Source organism: Triturus cristatus, chromosome 3_2 (assembly GCF_964204655.1).
Source record: "Triturus cristatus chromosome 3_2, aTriCri1.1, whole genome shotgun sequence".
NCBI classification, from domain to species: domain Eukaryota; kingdom Metazoa; phylum Chordata; class Amphibia; order Caudata; family Salamandridae; genus Triturus; species Triturus cristatus.
In genome coordinates, this window is record NC_140584.1 from 78,328,802 (window position 1) to 78,345,999 (window position 17,198).

Consider the following 17,198-nt stretch of genomic DNA (forward strand, 5'->3'; position numbering starts at 1 on the left):
TTAACATGACACACAAGCAACAGATCCCAATACATTTGCACCCCCAGGTTCCAGTCAGAGGTTGCTACAACTGGAGCAACACTGCCTTTAGAGGGCCAAAACTCATTAGGCAAGTATTTCCCCCTAAACATTGCAAGATGTCCCTCATACAGTTGTGAAAAGCAGTTAAGGGCTCTGGGGTGATGTGATCAAAAGTAATGATCAAGTGTGTGTTGTCTGCATAGTCAGCAAAATATATGCCCTGTGATCTTATTAGAAGGGCTAGTGCTCTAATATAGACATTGAACAACATGTAGCTAAATGTGGATATTAGCTCTGTGAGTTTTCACAGTGGTGATGGTCGTGATTGCAGCTCATCTCAGACGGGTGATAATCCCAGTATTCTCTTACCTATACGCTCATCAAACCCTGCTCTCCATAGATTTTGACCCATCACTTGCAGGTCACAATCACGCTGTTGTTCGACCTGGGCTTTTCGATCAACACAACCAAATCTCACCTGGTGCCATCTCAGTGCATCCTGTTTATAGGGGCAGTACTGGACACCACTTCATCTCAAGCACTCCCTCCTCCCCAGAGGCTTCAAGATATTAAGGCAATGATCCTGAAGTTTCAGAATGAAGCGATCATTTCATTTTTTTTAATACATTTTTATTGCACAGATTTTTCCATTTTTGCCAATTAACACAAGAGGAGAGCACTGAAACTGAAACACCACATAGAGCATAGTATACAAAATTAATTACAACATAACGGCAAGCCTATGAATCGGCTCTAGCGGCATTTTAATACATCATAAATAATGATAGTAACTGATATAAGATCAACTATATTTAACCTTAATTCAGTAAAACAGACTGGGTCCTACCCAGCATCCCTGATATATACAAAGTGCACACACGGGGTGATCAGACAGCATACCATAATGCATTGTGGGTATATCCCTGAGGGGCATAAACACAAACAGTGATGGCAGGAGCACCTTTTATGCATTTGCCCACCAGATAATACTATCAGACTAGCTGATCAGCTTTCCAATCTATAAAGGGAGCCCACATTTGGTTCCACTTCTTCCTGGCCTTCCTACCCTTGTGTGAATATAGCGAGAACTCAAAATTATACATTGCTAATAATCGCGCTAGCCATTGATTAAAAGAGGGCGGGGATTGATTGAGGCAGGCTGACGCAATACATAATTGAAATACAGCCATGGCCATGTACATGAAGTGCTGGGCAGAATTAGCAGCCTCTCCACTATGTGTACCCAGCAGAATGAGCTAGGGGTAAGGTATACTTTGAGATTTAGGCTTTTGTCAAGGAACGTATTAATCTCCACTCTAAGCAATTCAAGTGTGGTACAATTGCCATACATGTGAACCAGATCTGCCCTCAAACACTGGCATCGTGGACATCTAGTACCTTCACCCCCCTTAATCTTACCAGGAGTGTAATATAGGTGATAGATGGTTTTATAGTGTTGAGCCAATAAGTTGACGATAATAATATAGAATGATCTAGCTCTAGGGATTCCAAAAAAAGAGTTCTCTGTGGCCTCCAGTTTAGTTTACAATTTTTACAGATTACCTCTCTAGGTTGTCCTGTGAGAGAAAATTTGATACTCTGTAAATACAACGTATTGTACAGTGTGCCCCGCCCCGCCTCCCCCCCACTAATATATCCGCTAGCTCTTTTCTAGAAAAACCTTGATGGCCCCCATCCTTCTTAATTACAAAATCCTGAACTTGCAGAAATTAAAAAAAATTCCTCCTGATTAAGCTCATACTTTGTCCTCAGTTCCACAAAGGATGTTTTTCCAACATCGGTATGAAAGTCCCCATATCTTATAAGTCCATGACAGTTTCACTCAAGTACATAAGAGTCCCCGGTAGACTAGGATTTTCTTGAATCTTAGGGTAAACATTAAATCTCCCTAGCCCCAGTTTCTTCCGGTGTGCTGTCCAGATTTTGTAAGCTCCCTGGATAGCCTTGAAGCTGGTCTTTTTAAAATAGCTGGGTTCTATTTGACAGCGAAGGCACCACCTAGCTTCTGCACTGAGCAATAGTTCAAACCCCGGGGGAATTTCTTCTCTTACAGAGCGAGCTTCATCCACCTCCTCAATTAAGGTAACCATATGTTGCGGAGCTGCTGCCCAGTAATACAATTTAAGTGTGCGATGTCCACCCCTCTCTGTTTTGAGAACTGTTCAAAGTTTGAGAGCCCCCCTGGTTTTAGAGTAAGCCCAGATAAATCTGTTCACCATATTGTCAATTTGCTTAAATAAGTTATTTCCAAATTCAAGTGTGATGGCCTGGAAGAAATATTACACTTTGGGGAGAAACGTCATTTTAACAACATTACTTCTGCCAATTATAGACATATGCAAACTATCTATTCTTGAAAGATCTTTCTTTGCCTTTCCAATATTTGATCAATTTCGTCGGTAATACTAACACCCAGATACACCGTCTTCTCTGCCACACAGATATCATTAAGCTGTAGATTACTGTTAATAACTACTTGCGTTTTATCCCAATTTAAAGAGTACCCCGAGAATCAAACAAAGATGCCTTTCTCATTTTCGATTGCTTTCAGAGCTGTCGCTGGATTGAGAGTGACTATGGCAACTTTGTCAGCATAGGTCAGCACTTTTGTGCCCCATCCATGATAACGCATAGGTGTTATTACGGCATTGTTGTCATATATCCGTATTAAGGAGTCTATGTAAAGAGTGAACAGCAATGGGGAACAGGGACACCCTTGCCTTGTACCTTGTTGGGTCTGTTTTGATTGTCTCCCCCATTATTGCTATCCTAGTGCTGTGATTGCAATACAGTGCTTTTACTGCTTTAATATGCTCAGGCACAATTTCAAACCAGTTCATGATGACCCAGAGATACTTCCAGGAGACCCTATCGAACACTTTTTAGGCGTCTAATAATGTCAGAGCCATAGAGTCTCCTGCCACCAAAGAAGCATCTAAAAGAGTAATAACCTGGCAGATATGATCTGTGCCCCCCACCCTCCCTGGTATAAAACCATGTTGCCTAGAGGAAACAACCTTACCAATTATACAGCATAACTCATGGGAAATACTTTCAACTACATTTTGGTGTCACTATTACCAGACATTGTGCCTTACAGTAATAATAATAATAATAATAATAATAATACTAATAATAATAATAATAATGGAGCTGATGGGAACTATGACTTCAGGCATTGCAATGATCCCCAGTGCTCAACTACATATGTGCCCATTGAACTTTATCGATTCACTTCACCTTTTCAGACCTTGGGACTCTGGTAGGACTTTGGCTGCCCTTTGCTTTTATCATCGCCTGCACAAGACGTGTTGTGGTTAGCACGTTTCTGTGACCTTTTGAGTGTACTTTTGCTCCCTGGAATGCGCAGGTGTATCCAATTAAAAGGTGATGTGAATCGATAAGTAGAATACTACTTATTTACAATGTCATGCTGTTGTGGGCATGAGATATTGAGTCCATGTCACTAGTGTCACCCTAGTTGCCTTTACCTGCAGGTCTTTTCCTATCCCTTTTAGAGCTATCTTGCTCTGTTTCCATTCTGTTATACTTTTAAAGGAGTGGGATTACAAATAATGGATAGGTGCTGTTTTCTATAATTGGGTGTTTTTAAGAAAATGGTGTACAAAACACTTGTATGTGAAGACATGTGCATTTATAAAATTAATGTTTTATAAATTTTTCGTGCTAAGGGGATATTAGAAGGATGAGCTGCATCCAGATGTTACTGCTGAGTTAATTGTGCACTGCTTGATTGATTGTGGGTGCTCATGCACTACTGGGTCTATTCCAGTTTGTTTCTTTAACTATTCTATCTGGACTAAGTATTATATCAAACTGTATTTATGCTATTATGTCCTTTTCATGTAAGTTTGTCTTAGTCTATGTATATATATTTGTCTTTTTATATTTGTTTGCAGCCCTAAAGAAGCCTTTGTTGTCTGAGGCAAAATGTTTTGGGTGTGTCTGTTTTGTATTAAACTTCAAGTTTGAAATGAAATAAAATAAAAATAAAAAAAAACATTCAAGCAAAACTGGAGTCTATGGATACATTTGCCGACTATACTAAAAATTGATTCAATGTTGAACGGTTTTGTTCTGATTATACGTTGCCTCTCATCGCTTGTGTTCTATTATGTTTGATATATGACCACTTGGCAGCTGGCCATCTGAAGTGGGCCATATTGCAATATTGGTGTAGAAGGTTATATTTTTTATGACTATATTGGGAGGTGCAGTGATTAATTCCACCTACCTGCCACTATTTCTTCAGGTTGCTCTGGAATATTGAAAATGGAATATTCTAAGTACACAGACTTCTGCTTTACACCTCAAGTTAGTGACTCATCCTTTTGAGTGGAAAGCGCAATCTAAGATGTAATCGGAGTCCTGATTCAATGTGGGCTTCGGGGGATATATCATGAGTCATCGCAAAAGCAAATATTTGAAGAAAAACAGGTTGTATTATTCTACACCCAACACAAGATGGCAGGAGAGTGCATGGCACTAAAGCACTTCAGCACTAAACGTTGCAGGCTTTTTTTTTTTACAGTTAAGTAACGATTTGAACCAAGAGCTGAATAGATGATTTTCCTCTTACTCTTCATTCTGTACTGTTCTGCGGTGATCATCTTGTTTATATCATAACTTTTATAGTATGGAACTAATTTCTGTTTGCGTCCTCTAGCACTGGCCAGCATGCTGAGACACAGCTCCTTTACATAAATCATACATCTATCATTTCAGCAGAAATGCATGATATTCAGATTTGAACCACCATTGTCAATAAAAACAATACTGTCTACATTCTAGACACATCTATATGTTTATAAAAGACGATGAACATGTAAAAAAAACATTGACACACTTAGGTGTGTGTATATAGTGTTCAACCACTATCAGAGACAAACACCAGAGACAAGAATATTTCCAAAGATTCCATTCAGCAAGGTCACTCTGCCAAGCATTTTAGACAGAGAAACGGGACAAGCACCATCCTGTGAATGTCATTTACATTCCGTAAATAGTTTTGCAGACACAGGCCTATCTGTCTCCTTCACAGTGATAATTTTAATTGTCTACTACTTTTAATTGTCTACTACTGTTAAATATAGGCACTTTTGCATGTCCGCAGTATTCTAGACTTCACATAGGACAGTTAACACCGCTATTTAAAATCCAGAATTAGAAATCTACTCCAGTAAACTTACATCTATGTTTAAAGTAAATGTGCTACTTTTTGGGAATTCACGGTGTATTGACGCAGCCCCCCTGAAAGCTGTCAATGTTGCTGCTTTCTAGGAGTATTGAGTTTTTTGTAAATTCCAAGTTGCTCCCATGAGAGAGGTAGTAAGTAGACTGTGGCGCATGCAGGAATATGCCACCCCAATACATTTGCATTTAATCACTTGTTTTATTTCACTTCTGCAAGTTGTAAATCTCCATTTGAATCTAGAGTAGGAATGTGGCTGCAAAAATTGGTGAACACCCACAAATGTGCAGTTTTATTGGTGCTCACTCACTGACGCCTCCGCTCGTGCCTGGAAATGCCCCTCCCAACCCATGTGGCTCACACATAATATCATATTTTACTGGTGTAATTTCAGATGTGAGCAGGTCTGATTACAAATTTAAAATACCAAACGGTTTTACATTCATAAACTGAAGAATTTGCACACTTAATTCCAATATATGCGTTGATTTACCTTTGTGAATAGGGCCTATAAATTGCATGTTTTTGCTACTTTAATCAGTCAACTTATGTCTGATGAATAGTCCTACCACTTCTCAAATGATTTATTTTCCAGATATCTTGGCCCATGCTTTTAAAACTCTTTAAAAAAGTTACATTTTTTGATATTATTTATTCATATCTATATGCGTTGATTTACCTTTGTGAATAGGGCCTATAAATTGCATGTTTTTGCTACTTTAATCAGTCAACTTATGTCTGATGAATAGTCCTACCACTTCTCAAAATATTTATTTTCCAGATATCTTGGCCCATGCTTTTAAAACTCTTTAAAAAGTTACATTTTTTTATATTATTTATTCATATCGACATAGTTGATTAGCCCGAAAGGCTTATACCAAGAAAGTGATTGTTAAATGCATTTTTGTTACAGTGCCATTGTTTCAGCTACACTGAAATGTCTAATGCAGTTCTACAATCTGAAGGATGATGTGAGTAGTTTGAACATAATGTTGGCGTTTACTGCCATAAATTCATGCATTTTCTTTGCATTTAAGATATGCCGTATGATGTGTTAGTATATGGTGTATGTTACCGATTGGACCTGGAATTAACGCATGTGTTCGAATTTACACATGCTGACATTTACACATGTGCCAGCATTGAAGTTACTTCAACTTAGTTCCCTATAATTATGGATTACCTCAAATTGGTCATTCTAGTTGAATGATGTTTTATGTCACAGATTCATCAAATAGCTGCAAATTAACATACACACTTGCAGAAAAAACTTTCTTCCCTATTGTTCATAACCACTGTTGAGGGGATCTTCTCAGAGACCAGAAGAACTTCCCGAACTTATGACATTTTCCTTTTTCCTAAGAGTAAACTGGAAGACCTCTTGCATGCAAACCATGTGATCTCCACCACCCTGGACCCACTATTTCCCAATTCAATTCCCTTTCCTACCCCAGGCTGTCTTAAACAAAAGGCACAAAGCTATTCATTTCTTTAAAACAGTTTTTCATGTGTTTATTGCAATTTTATTTATTTGCGGGGTACACTGCTGGGACAGACTAATGCTTTCTTTTAATTTGGTTTATAATCAAAACAATTTAAACACTTTTGGGAAGGCGTTGTAATTTAGAATAATAATGATGTAATTTTTAGCACTTCACTTTACCTGCCCCATTCATCTATCTATTACCTGTCTTGTTACATGTTTTATCAGAATTCCCACTTCCCCTTTCCTTGTTATCTCCCCATCACCCTGTTACTAGGAACATTCCACCCCGAAGAATTGACAGTTGGAATCTTGCATAGCAGGCACTGAGACTGCAGTCAGAGAGTGCTTTATCACTAAACCCTTGTTTACTCAGCATTATTTGATTCTTCTTTCACTGCCAACAAGGAACAAGAACCACCTGTGCAGGGGGCAAGGGTGTACACTTCTCTACCGCATTCTGCCTAGGGAGGCCTCCCCTACTTGCCTGAGATACGAACCTCTGAGTGGGCCCTGGGTCAGAGTGCCAGCAGACAATGGAGTAGAAGGGTTCAGCTTTGGGCTGTGTTCCCTGGCCTGCCATGTGTCAAAGTGCCCTGGACGGGGACCCGCAGGCAAGAGGAGGTCTGCCCTGCTTGCCTGGGATAAGAAGCTCTGGCCAAGCCCAGGGTCAGAGCTCCAGTGGGACTGGGTTGGTTGTCTCCCAAACAGAACCAAAGGCAGGGGTCCGGCCCTCCCCTTATGTGTCTGATTGTGCTGGTTGAAAAGTAGGATGGAGGCTATGAAAGTTGTAATCCACTAAGGAATGTGTAACAACTCACATGCCAAATCAAGTAGCCCTGAAAAGGATGGCACAGGAGCATTGGCCCAGTACCTGACCTTCACCGGTGCTGAGAGAGGTAGGGGCTAAGCCGTGATAACTAGGAGGGCCCCTGCAGTGCACATGGAAGCCTGGGACGAGGGTCCAGATGGAGCTGCCACAGGAGCAGATCTTGGTGGTAGTATTAATTATTAAAACAAGAACTTCGAAGGTTAAATTGAAGAAGGGTTTCATGTGAACAGGAGTTGAATATGGATCAGTTGGATCTAAGAGATGGACAAGTGCTGTCCGGAAATGATGGGCGATGGCCTCCATTGCCCTCAGCTGATCAAAAGGAAGTCTAATTGAGGTCTCAAACCTGGATTGGTGGAGCTGGACACCCTCAGGGAGTCCAGTGTGGGTATGCAAACAAACATGGAGAAGCTGGCGGGAGCCCTGGGGATAGTTATTTTTTCCTTGTGAAGGGCAGATTGCCCTGGAATGAGTTTGCCACGAGCAGTGGAAAGCGTCACAGTTCTAGCAGCATCCAGTGAGTTCTCGCTGTTCCTTAAACATCTGGAGGAGATGGTGTAAATATCATGTTTGACCGTACCCATATCCAGAGCAGGTATCCAGGGTAAACAGCAACTGTTTAATTAAAACAAAGCTTTGCGAAGGCATGAGACTTGTGTTGACACAAAGTGATTTCTGCCCAGTGTTCTGAATGTCAAACTGAAGAAATTCAACGAAGCATGAGTAAACGGCTGGAGTAATTATGATTCTCTTAAGATAGCAAACTGCCTCTTCATCTAATTAGTGACTATTTAGATGACCTACCATCTAGCCAAACTACAGTCAAGCGAATGGGCTTGACAGAATCAGTGCAGAAAGAAAACCCTAAGAGGTGTAGTATAAGTGGGAGTCCCTAAGGACTCTGATAAAATTCTATTATTATCGATTTTTCACTAACCCGGTGAGGCGGGGGCGATCTGCGTGGGTCTCTGGCTTCTGGCTCCAAGCACCCGGCGCCTACCAGGCACAACCTTCTCCAGGGACAAGGGTATGTGGAAAGTTTGACTGGGGCGGTGCACCTGTCAAACGATAATGCAGGTGTCCTAAGGCAAGCTCAGGAAGGACAGAAACCTCCTAGGGAGCAGACAGGCAAAAGTTCTCATGATCTTGATTTTCAACATGAATATAGACTGTCACTGCGGGGTCTCACAATCGTTCTTACTTCTTGGGTTTCAAGCAGGAGGTCTCAGAAAAGTTGCCACATTGATAACTGGCTTGTGTTGGCCAAGTGTGCATTGCAAAGTCGCTTTTTGATCCTTCGGTGTAAGCTTCTCCTATCATTATAAAGCTGAATTCACCAGGCATTGGATTTTTAACCCGCTAATAGGCAATGTAAGCTGGGTTTAGACCATCATAAGTTTAGGTTAGTTCTACCCTACTGATGATGTGTAGTTGCAATAGGAATCTTACTCAGTATGAGAGGAACCCCAGGTTCAGGCTTTTGATGTATGTGCTCGGCTGTGGAGACAATGCAGCGAAGCTGCCGTCTCTGTGATTAGGACTGAATGCCTTTAAGTCAGAATCCCCCCTAAACCATAACAGTTCTGCAGTGCTGTGTAGCCTCTGTTGGCCTGAGATAGCCGGCCTCTGACCCAGTGAGTAGAACTGCTCGCTTGGGGACAGAAGGGGGCCGCCTCCATCGCCCCAAGTGCACCAGATATTCATGGGCAAATGATGCTAAATTAATTAGGGAAATAATTAGACTACCTAATTCTGGGTTAGAATTATTTGCGATTTATAGAAAGTCTCCTTCTGAGCTAAGCTTTGATCTCCATTTGTGGGCGCTTGTGCCCCCTGGGGGCCTTCTACCGCCAGGCCGGTGAGAGGAACAGGGTAAAGGCCCATTGGAGGCTGCCTCCACCATGTGCCGTGGGGCATGATGGCCTCCCCCTCCCACCCTGTTCCGCCAGGAATAGGGATGGTGGGCATGATCCCTTGTAGGTCACTCATGGTGACAAGAAGGCCGGAATAGGCACCAGCAGAGGCCCCGGAGGCAAGAAGTCAGTTGGTGGCTCCAGAAGGGAGCTTCCTGTGCTCTGCCCTTGTCAGCAACTGCTGCCTCGGTACTCTGGTTACCAGGTAGGCCCGAGCCATCAGGTCACAGGGCTGGCTGATCACATGATCAACCAGTGGCTGGCCGACAAGATGACTGGCGGGCCAGCTGGCCCAACTAACTCTGACTTTTGTTTCCCGCTTGGTTCTGTAAGCCCACACTTTGTTGAGGTTTATTAGTTGGGGAAAGATGGCTTTCCAGGCAGACTCAAGGGGAGAGGGGGGTTGACTGGGGGCTTTGCCCTCCTTAGCTCCCCAGGCTCAGGCACCAGGAAGGTGAAATGTACTGACCCGAGGCACCCTTATCCAATGGACTGGGGTGATAGTTCCTAGCCAGGGCACGTTGGCTGCAGCCTGCAGAGGACCCTTGTGCACCTCTGGAGTGTGGAGCAGAGACGGGACCCAACATCAAGGCCCAGGCTGAGCCCGGGGAGGAGTTTGGGGCTCCTGCAGGCTGAACAGCTCCCATAATCCCCTGTGAGAGCAGGATGAAGCCATGGATTTCATCTGGAAGGTTCAGTCCACAAATGTCAAGGATCTCATGGCTCGGCCTACACAGGGCAGGATGGTGTTAAACCAGAGAGCTATCTGGGGCTCCTACGGGCTGAACAGCTCCCGTAATCCCTGTTGGAAGCCTGGTCCCCACAGAGTGGTGGCACCAGCCAGCAGGCAGAGCCTTCTACCCTGCCCAGGTCAGGGAGGTGCGCCACCTGCTAGGGTTTGCCAGATCTCAAGATGTCCACTAGTTAGCTTGTCAAATTTATGTGGCCAAACATGTCACTAGTGACATTTGATTCTCGAGGCCAATCCAGCCAGGGGATGAGTATGGGTGTGCCAACTCAGTGGACCATGTCATCTGCCCAGCCTTCCTAATTTGATTATGCCCAGGCCTAGTTTATAAGTCTATTATTAGATTAAAGAACATACACGTACTTTATTCAAATGTTGTAATAAACAAAATCCTGGTCACAATTGGGAATCATTCACCTACTACTTACTGAATATTATGACCATGTACAAGTGGTTTACCCTACCAACGGCCTAGTACCTTGTGAAACCTCTACAGATTTGAATTGCAGCAAAATAATTTGTAGCAGTGCATTCTAAGATACCTAAAACTTGATGTTTAAGCATGCTTGACCCTGCTTTTTTACACTCCTTGCCCGATTAATTAAAGTGGTGCTGCTATTTTAAGGACATTCATAGCTGCCTATAGCAAGTGTCTCACTTTAAGTCAGACCAGACCTTTCACAGACATCACATTGTATTTAAATGTTGCTGTTAACATTGTAACTATGCACTCAAAACTCAAAAACAATGAGATGCAGTTGGGTGAAAGGCCATGGTTAGCTGAAGGTATCATGCATACAAACAGGACCCCTTGCAACTATGAATTTTGTCCTGAAGTGGAAAGTCTTCTGTCATGTTTTCGCCACTATCCCATGTGCCTTGTCACAGCACTCTTTCCACAGTACCTGTTACTACTTCTTGCATTGAATGTTTAGTTCATGTGGTGTTTAAAAAAATCGCCTTCTATCTTGCTGACTTGTTTGAAAAACGGCTGATGTATCAAATGGTTTTACCCATTCTGTATCTGTGGGTAGATGTGATAGTATATATTGGCTCTGATTCTCATGAGCCAGCCATTTCACCCCATCAGTGAAAGAAATAATCACTGTTAAAATGTTAATTGTAATATTTCCAGATTCTCTACAGTATATTCTATAATGAGATCAGATCTAAAACAAGCTTCTAAGCCACACACCCTTAATCCAAGCACACAAAACAGGAAGAAACAAAAAGAGAAAATAAAATTTTGAGTGGCATTCCTAAGCAACAATATTCAAGCAGAATAATCTAAGACCCATTTTTCTTGCTAATGCCTTTTACAGCAAATGTAAATGTAAATGTAAATGTTTTTGTACTTGTATAGCACACAGCTACCCGCAGTGGGTTTCCCGGCGCTTGTACGAATACCGCCAGGGAACCCTTCCTGGTTTTCCTTGTGAAGTGTCCACTCCTGGGCACCCCCATGGTGAAACCAGGCATCCCTCGCGCTGTGGGGGCCGTTGTGGAGACTAAGCAAGCTATTGCCCAGAGTTGCAGCGTGGGACCCATGATTAGGTGGTCTCTTCAGGAAGAAATAAAAATCACTCATTTTCTCTCACTTTCCTGTCTTTGAATAAAATTGTAGTTTTTGGTTGTGCAGGTTTTTAACAGTGTATATATATTTACATTGATGATGGACGTTTCCCGTTAAATGGAGTTTTATCAGTTATTATAAGTTTAAACTAAAACAGGATAGCCTAACCATGAAGTAAATTATTTTGGGAAATAGTGACCACAAACTTCTTTGAACAGGTCATTATATTCTTATTTCCAAAACTATGTATTGCAAGATCTTGCAGCAGGATCAAAGGATGTGCTTTCTACTGACACACATTTTCATACTTGAAGTCCTTGGCCACATAGTATTTCTTATGGTTCCATTCTGTTTCTCATCATTTAACAAACAAATGAATACTGTACAGAACTCACATTTAATATAAACATTGATATATCTTTTCATTACGCTTCTTTAAATACATATCGATGTTATCTGAAAAATTCTCTCTCTTCTAGGTTTATCTTTGTTGTACCAAGAAGGTCCCAGCGCAAAACACTCATACAAAATACTAAATAAATAACGAAGTCCTTCAAGAATGCACCTTTATCTTTTGACACAATCAAAAATGTATAGTAAGCATCATACTAGAATGAAGAATGATCTTACTCACTTGATAATGAAGTAAAGTTTAGCAGGTAGATTTTTCCTGGTGTAGGGTCGTTCGTGCACCTTTGCCTCCTCATGTCTCTTTATCACCCACTCTCTCCTCACAAGGTTTCAGGCTTGCTACATAATTATTTGCAGCATCAAAGTGACAAAAAACATAGGACCAGCTTTCGTAAGCTACCCTCAAGAGAGTCGGGAAAAAGACAAAGGCATACACAACAAAAGAAAACAGTTTCTTGCAAACATCTTAAAGGCTGTTTCATCTTTCAAGTAACTCTAAATTGAGGTCATAGAACAACAATATCCTTCCACCTTGGAAACTAACTTATTTTTTAATGGCTTTTACACTCATTGACTCTATCTTAAGTACAACGCAACCATGCCTTGTTTTCCACCCACCACTGCCTTCACCAGCCTTTGTTGGTAGCTTTATCACTATTTCCATAGACAAGGTACTGTACTCCACTTCTAGGTCTATCACTTCAGTGAAAAGGTCCCTATCAGCACTGTGAGCTTCTTGGTTTCGTCCATCCCTGGCCACCTCAGACCTCATAGGTTCTATGCTCGTCTTGCATGCTCTAGGCATTCCACTTTCATTTCTGGGCATGCCACCACTAATAGCACAAATGCTTGTGTCACCGTTTTCCATGCAGTGAACTCTTCCACACTTCACAGTTCTGTCTCCGTATTTGTAAGATTGTATCAGCATAAGTCACCTCATGTCAAATGACATTGGACTTTTTCTCTAGTTGCTTAACTCTGGTTTCAAAGGCTTTCATCTGCCTATCTCCTTTGCCAAATGTCTGATCTATTTTCTTCTTAGCAGATAGAAGGGCCCTCTCTCCGTTTGACATCTCTTCCCTGCACGCCTTCTCTCTAGGCTGTGCCTCTGCACCCATTAGGATCCTTTGTTTTAAGAAGACTCCTGAGTTAGTGGACACTCTTCTAAGCTTTTTCTGTGTGGCATATGGGGTCCCCTTCTGCTTTTCCCCCACATTTCGGATGTTCATTATGCTTCTACTTATACCGCACCTTCCAATGCTGTGCACTTCTGAACGCTGCAGCAGTGTCATCACTGGGAAACAGTGAGAAATACACTAAGAGTCAGGTGAGTCTCCTTCAATTAATGTCACTAGTGTCATATTAGCTTGGGCCCATCATTCACCTCCATAGTAGGGACAGGTAAATGTGTAGCCAGGGGATTGATGGTGTTCTCCTACTGCATATCCTGTGATTCTATACCCAGTTCCACCCAACGCGGGACCCCTCCCTTTGCTGTTTTCAGTAGGAGGCACTGCTCATCAAAAGTACCACTGACCCCTTCTGGTAAAAAAAAAATCCCTTCTGTTCTCCTCACATACATTATTGGTGATCTCCCATTGTATTCTTAGATGGGAAACACCATCTTCACTCCATGTGTCAAAAGGAAGGTGTCCCACTATTTGAATATTTCATCTCCACTGATTCATGCTTCCTCTCAGTGTAACAGATGCTCCTTCGCTTCCACCAACTGCTCCATCAGATATGAGGTGACACGATGTCTACAGGTGGGGGAAGGCCCAGTCAAAACATGTCTACTCGCAGGGCTCCAGAAAATGCAACCATTCCCACAGCCCACAAGGCCAAGCCAAGTCAACTTAATATTTTCATGGCTTTCTTCGCTCCCATTTGCAGTTGTGGTGATGACATCAGCAGCAATTATCTAAATGCCTCCCAGCACAAGACACCAAACACAGAAAAACTGATGATACATAAGCAAAGATCCACCTTCTACCATGATCCCATCACTTGCAAAGTGATGCCCTCACTCACTTACCATGGCATGCTTCATTACTGGGCATGCTTCAACACCTAATGTACTGTTTAATGTACATAGGTAGAGCTCAGTCTTCCATTGAGAGCTGGAGTATATACATAGGGATCTGAATTAAAGAAAGTTGAAATTGGCTAATTATGATGCCCAATCATTTTGTTTTTTATTGTGGGTTCCCCATACAGGATTAAAAGCATAACATATTAGCTGGCCTATGGGAAATTATCACCGAACCATCTCTTTATTTATATCAGCATGTGTAAGCCATAAATGTAATGCCCCAAGTGGGTTGAAAACCTTCTTCAGGACTATAACATCCCTATTACATTGGTATTTCGGTGTCAGTAGTCATAGAGTCATCACAAAATGATACACAAAATAGTATGAATAGTAGCAAGATACTCGTGCATATGTAACAATTACATTTTTCTGTTGTGAAATCATGGACACAATTGTAAATAGAAGGTTATGGAACAACAAAGCTCTTTTTATTTTTTTTATTTTTATTGAGCAGCACGTGTGAAACATACAAATACAAATAATATATCAATAAGTATACATTTAAAATACTATAACATGCAGTATAAAATCCATAGCAAGTACCCTGTTCAAATGATGATGCATATACAAAAATAATAGTGTTCCTGATGTCTCCTGCCATAAACTTGATAAGTATACATCATCAAGTACTTGCTTTGCTAATTAGCCTTGGAAAAGTGTCTATGCGCGAAGAAAGATAAAAAAAGAACAAAAGGAACAAATGATCACTAATGTAATGACCGCTTAATTCATTAAGTCCTAAGTAAGATCCAGAAAGTGCCTAGTGCAGAACATACTATATCAGCATTTTGTTGCAAATATACAGATACAATCGTATATATTGTAGTCGATAAAGCATTAGACTCTTAGTAGGTTTCAAAATTGGTGCAGAATAGAAATCAACAATAGCTATCTGTGCGGACTCAAGAATAATATCTCAAATATAACGACCATAGAGTTCACGTAGTCCTAGACAAAATGTTGAAAGTTCGTAGTGCAAAACGTAGTATAGCAGCTTACATACATATTCTTACAAATACAAGGGTGGAGTCTCCTATGCGGCACCTGGAGGGGGACGTGGCCTGTTGGTGGTGCGGCTCAGAGTGCACCCGGGGAGTCGCCTGGCTCCCCGGCTGAGGCGGTGTGATGCTGTGGCAGCGGCGGTGTTGGCAAGTTGCGCACTGGAATTCGCTGGAGCCCCGGCCGGTGCTGGCGGGGCGGCGATCCTTTCCCGGGAATTGGCTGCCCCCACAGCCTCGAGGTCTCCTACGGAGGCGCAGAGCGGCTCTGCGGCCATTTCGGGCCGCGGCTGCCTGGCATTGAGGAGAGGACATAGTGTGGTCAGCTGGCCGTCATCTTGGTGCTGCGTCTCTGCGCAGTGGTAGTTCGACCAGATACTGCAGGTGAAGGGGGCCCTTTGTAATGCTTGGAACCTTCTGTCTCAGCGGTCGGCTGGGACACGTGAGTGCCTTCGTGCTTCCTGGATGTGCAGCCTGATGGTGGCCCACACCCCCATCATCCCTGGACGCTGGCTCCTCTTTTCCCCCCCTCTATGCGCGTGTTGGCTGGGGGCTCGGTGGTCTTGTCGGGCCGCAGGGGGGGAGTGCATAGATATCTCACATTGAGGGGGACCCTGAGGGCCTAAGGCTGTGGGGAGACACCGAGAGGCGGCCCGCCGGCGTATGGGTGGGGCTAGTGCCCATTGCTTTGCCATCTTCCTCCCTTCCCCCATCATCTATTGGACACCGGCGGTAGGCCAGGCTCTGTGCGGGGGGTGCAGCAGGGGCGGGCAGCCCCCGGGTATCAAGGACTCCAGTGAGGGGTGTTGCGTGGCTCAGCGGCCGTATCGGGCTGTGGTGTTGCGGTGCTGTGGGGTGTGCGTGGCGCGGTCGGCCAGCCGCCGTCCTGGAGTTGTATTGCTGAGTGGCGGTGGTCTGGCTGGGCCCGGGCTGTGAGGGAGGCCCATTACAGCATTTGTGGCCTTCCCCATACCAGTGGCTGGCTGGAGCCCGCACCCCCTTGTACGTCTCTGAACTCTGACCTCTTCCCCCCATTTCTCCTTGTGTTGCTCTTCTGGGGATTCGATGGTCTTGCCGGGCAGCAGGGGGGAAGTGCGCACTGAGGACGCCTTGAGGGGGTCCCGCTGAGGGCTCCTTTCGGTGGGACATTGGGCCGCATGGACCAGTGTATAGTGTTCTGGACTCCGTCTGCTCTGCTGCAGGGGGTGTTGTTGGGTCCCTGGTGTCGCCGAGCGCGAGGCTGTTGGGGCCGAGGTATTACGCATTGCCTGCCTCTGCTTGACTGTGATTTATTTACTTGTCTGCCACGTGGTGCTTTGATCATTAGCGACCTCTGCCTCGGGGTCTGCGGAGGTGAGCGGGCCATCAAGATGAGAGACAAGCCGGGCAGCAGCTCAACCAAGCAGAGCACGATTGACAAATTCACGGGTCAAGGGACCCAGGCAGCGGTGACTAGGGGGGGTCACAAGGCACAGTGCCAGATAATGCTGCCCTCCTGGCCACCATCACCCAGTCCAAGGATGCCCTGGAGGCCAAGATCGGGGCGGTTGGCTCCGACATAATGCTGCTGCGTCAGGACTTGCAGAACACAGTTGCCCGTATTCCGGAGACGGAGACGAGGGTCTCGGGATTGGAGGATGTGGTCACCGAGCTGCAGCAAAGGGTATTGTCTCTCGAGACCGCGCAACGGGGCCTAGCATCGAGTGTGGAGGATGCTGAAGGGAGAGCACGGCGCAACATCCTGCGCTTCGTGGGCTTCCCGGAGGGATGCGAGAGTGGTAACATGGAGCGGTTTCTTACAGAATGGCTCGACGGCTGGCTCCCCTCTGGGGAGTTGTTAAGATGTTTTGTGGTGGAACGTGCACATACGGCCCTGATACAGAAGCCCCCACCG

At 43.8% G+C, this 17,198-nt stretch overlaps 1 protein-coding gene across 1 annotated transcript in view; it reads left to right on the forward strand.

Moving 5' to 3' along the window:
- The window catches only part of LOC146856835 (uncharacterized), a 499,318-nt gene that overhangs the window by 365,938 nt on the left and 116,182 nt on the right, over nucleotides 1–17,198 (forward strand). Inside the window, exon 15 of the mRNA XM_085647270.1 lies at nucleotides 6,168–6,225. Coding sequence (XP_085503396.1) covers nucleotides 6,168–6,225 — 58 coding nt within the window. The remainder of the gene's footprint in view (nucleotides 1–6,167; nucleotides 6,226–17,198) is intronic.